This window comes from Suricata suricatta, chromosome 12 (assembly GCF_006229205.1).
Source record: "Suricata suricatta isolate VVHF042 chromosome 12, meerkat_22Aug2017_6uvM2_HiC, whole genome shotgun sequence".
NCBI classification, from domain to species: Eukaryota; Metazoa; Chordata; class Mammalia; order Carnivora; family Herpestidae; genus Suricata; species Suricata suricatta.
Genome location: NC_043711.1, coordinates 360,607 through 364,043, shown reverse-complemented (window position 1 = coordinate 364,043; position 3,437 = coordinate 360,607). Strand labels below are relative to the sequence as shown.

The window sequence follows — 3,437 nt, the reverse complement described above, 5'->3', positions numbered from 1 at the left end:
GCGCGCCAGCCGGCTCCGCCCTCCGAGCGCCCGCGCGCCAGGTGAGGGGCCTGCGGGCCGAGGGCCCGGGCCGCACCCCTTTTCCGGCCGCCGGGACCCTCCCTTTGCCCTCCCCGACCCCGCGGGGCCCACCCGCCCAGACGCAGGTAAGGACCCCCGCCGGGGACTCCTAAACCAGGCAGGCCCCGCCCTCTGCCGGGCCCCTGCGGACCCCCCTGCGGGGCGTGGGGACGCCTGGCAGCTGAGTTGTTGGGTTGGGCCGCAGTACGCGGAGGGGAGGCCGCGGGGACACTCCTCTCCCCGAGCCTCAGTTTCCCTGGGCGGTTCTGGCGCGTCTTTGCCCGCCCCTCCCCCGCAGGCGCTGGGCGTCGGGTCCCCCAAGGGCTCAGACCGCGCCTCTTCTCCTCCAGCGCGTCTTTGTCCCCTGCAACCACGGCCTGTGGAGCGCGCGGCACCATGATCGCGACCAAGGAGAAGAATAAAACCCCAAAGGACAGCATGACGCTTCTGCCCTGCTTCTACTTCGTGGAGGTGAGGGCGTGGGGGGGGGGGTCCGCGCTGGTGGGGGCGGGGCAGAGGCCTCTGTTGCATCCGCCTCGGGCACTACCGCTCTGAAGGACAGGGGCGGGCACAGCGAGGGTGCCTGGTGAGGGGCCAGGGGACTCGGGCTGTGCAGGATGAGTAGGAGTTCCAGAGGCTGAGGAAGGGCAAATGCTGCGGAGTGGGATCTTCAGACGGAGGAAGGGGTCAGTGGCTCAGCTGGAGCGGCCGGAGCAAAGCGCGGGGCGGGGTGGGGGGGAGGGGTCAGTGGCTCAGCAGGAGGGGCTGAGGGGCTGGAGGTGCGGGCGGTGAAGGGGGGCCGTGAAGGGGCTGGGGGGATGCTGGGACTTCATCCAGCAAGTGGACTGTGAAGCCTGAAGGTTCAAGTTCAGCTCCCTCCTCTGCTAAGGGCGGAGGGGGTGGGGTGGGGTGGGGAGGCTGGTGCCCTTTCCAGAAGTCCTCTGACAGAAGAGTGGGGGCTCTGTGAATGTTTAGAAAAATGTAACTTAACGGGGCGCCTCAGGGGCTCAGTCGGTTGGGCATCTGACCGCAGCTCAGGTCATGGTCTCACCACTCGTGGGTTCGAGTCCCGAGTCGGGCTCCGTACTAATAGCTCTGAGCCTGGAGCTGCTTCAGATTTTGCATCTCCCTCTCGCTCTGCCCCTCCCCTACCTGCACTCTGTCTCTCTCAAAAATGAATAAATGTCAGAAAAATTTAAAAAAATATATAAAACTCAATAAATGCAGCTCCTGGGCACCTACTTGTAAGTGCTGACGAGGGCACGGGTGACACCCATCCGGGGACAGACGCTTTGGCACCTACTTGAACGTTTCTGTGGCTGCAGTCTCCCCCACTTTACCTGCACTTGACCTGCCAGGAAAGCCCCTCTCTGTTAAGGGGTCCAGGCAGGGTGTGGGTGGAGAAGTGGGGTCCCCATTCCTGAGCAAACAGCCGCCCACGCACAGTCACAGAGCCGGGGGCTGCTCCAGGCACAGGCAGGAAATCCATTTGTCACATTAGTATTTACATCCCTGTGACAGTAGCGTATACCTCGGGGTTTCAAGGTCCTTGCTCGCTCCTGCGTTGCGTCACCCCACTCTCACCTGGGGTCTTCCAGAAAGTGTCCCACACGCCCCGGAGTCAATCAAATCTGTACCCCCTCCCCCACTACCTTTTAAGACCAGTTTCTGCTCTTGGCTTATTTCCAGTGGAAATCTTTACTCACGGCCACCCCGTCCCTTCCCCCTGCAGCGTAGGACTCGAGCTCCTAGTCCCTGTCCCCACGGAGCTGGGCCCTCACGGGCCGCCTGGCCTTTGCTTGTGTCACGGACGCCCCTGTAAGGAAAGCCCTTTGGTGTGTCCCTCCATGAGCCAAGAGGGGGTGTCTCTGCAGACACCCCCTGGGGAGCAGGGCTGGTCACTCAGGAAACACTCCGGTGTCCCGCCGCGGAGGCCCCGGTGCTTCCGCACTGTCTGCGCCAGCGGCGTTTGGAGTTCGGCCCACCCGCCTGATGCAGGGCTGTGGGCGTGCTCCGACCCGAGTTTCCCTTACGTGAGTCTTACATAAACGTGTTTACACACACACGTTAAGTCCCTGGGCAGGACGTCCCGTCCGTGGATCGTTTTCCTTCGGGCCCAATACGCTCCCGGGGTTCCTGTTTCTGGGTGACGGTCTCCGGACATGAGGAGAAGTGGGGGCACAGAGAGACCCTCTGGGCGGTCAGCCCCCAGTGTGGCCCGGCTGGGAGGAGCCGGGGGCAGATCGGAGTGCGGTGAGGGCACGTCAGAAGCACGGACCGCAGGGCCCTCTTGCCGAAGCAGTGGATTTGCCGCGCCCAGGCCATGCCCCAGCCCCGGCCCGCGGCCCGCCCGTGCTCTGCCCGCCTCGGCCTGCTTTCCCGAAGGACCCTGGAGGAGGGACCATCAGCTAATGTTGACTGAAGGCTGGTCCTTGCCGTCCACTCGCTCATCCGGTCCCAAGTTCAACCAGGGAGCGGGTCACTCTTGTTCCTGTTTTCAGCTGAGGAAACTGAGGCACGGAATCGCTGGAGCCAGGGTTCAAGCCTGGGCAGGCGGCTGAGAACCCCTCCACATACCTGCCTGGGGTCTTACTCCCGCATGCAGCGGGCACTTAATTAAAGTGCTCCCTGGACTAGAGCTCGGCTCCCGCAAACCCAGCTTCGGCAGTTTTCCCCGTGGGGACCTCCGGCTAGGGCTAGACAGAGGCCAAGGTGCTGTCCAAGGCACAAGTTAACATGGAGGCCTGCGTGGGCCCCATCCGTGCCTGTTTCTTGGTCCGTCGAATGGAGATGGACATTTCCTGAGGCAGCCTGCCCCCTCGGGCACCTGCTCACCGTGGTCCCCCAGTGCCCGGCCCACCCTGTGCCCTGTGGGTGCTTGGGTTTGAGACCCTTGGAGCGGAAGGGAAGGTTCGGGTCCCGGGGAGTCGCCTCCACCCAAATCTGCGTCCGGCAGCTGCTTGCAGCCTGAGCGAGCCGGAGGGCTGGTGTGATGGGCGGACAGACGGACAGACGGCCAAAGGGCGGGGGACGGCGGGCGGGTGAGCAGGGGTGGGTGACTGCAGCCGCCGCCCCCCGCAGCTGCCCATCGTGGCGTCCTCCATCGTGTCCCTGTACTTCCTGGAGCTGACCGACCTCTTCAAGCCGGCCAAGGCGGGTTTCCAGTGCTACGACCGCACGCTCTCCATGCCCTACGTGGGGGCCGCCGAGGAGCTCATCCCGCTGCTCATGCTCCTCAGCCTGGCCTTCGCCGCCCCCGCCGCCTCGGTGAGTCCCCGGCGCCCCCGGGCGGGCCGGGCGGCGGGCCGGACGCCGTGCTGAGCGCCTCCCTGTCGGGCAGATCATGGTCGGCGAGGGCCTGCTGTACTGCCTGCAGT

General features: G+C 64.9%; 1 protein-coding gene across 1 annotated transcript in view; it reads left to right on the top strand.

Moving 5' to 3' along the window:
• Positions 1 to 14: 14 nt before the first annotated feature.
• Positions 15 to 3,437, top strand: part of PLPPR3 (phospholipid phosphatase related 3) — a 5,608-nt gene continuing 2,185 nt past the window's right edge. Inside the window, exons 1-4 of the mRNA XM_029916334.1 lie at positions 15 to 146; positions 411 to 531; positions 3,142 to 3,327; positions 3,401 to 3,436. Of these exons, the coding sequence (XP_029772194.1) occupies positions 457 to 531; positions 3,142 to 3,327; positions 3,401 to 3,436 (297 nt within the window). The 5' untranslated portion in view covers positions 15 to 146; positions 411 to 456. The remainder of the gene's footprint in view (positions 147 to 410; positions 532 to 3,141; positions 3,328 to 3,400; position 3,437) is intronic.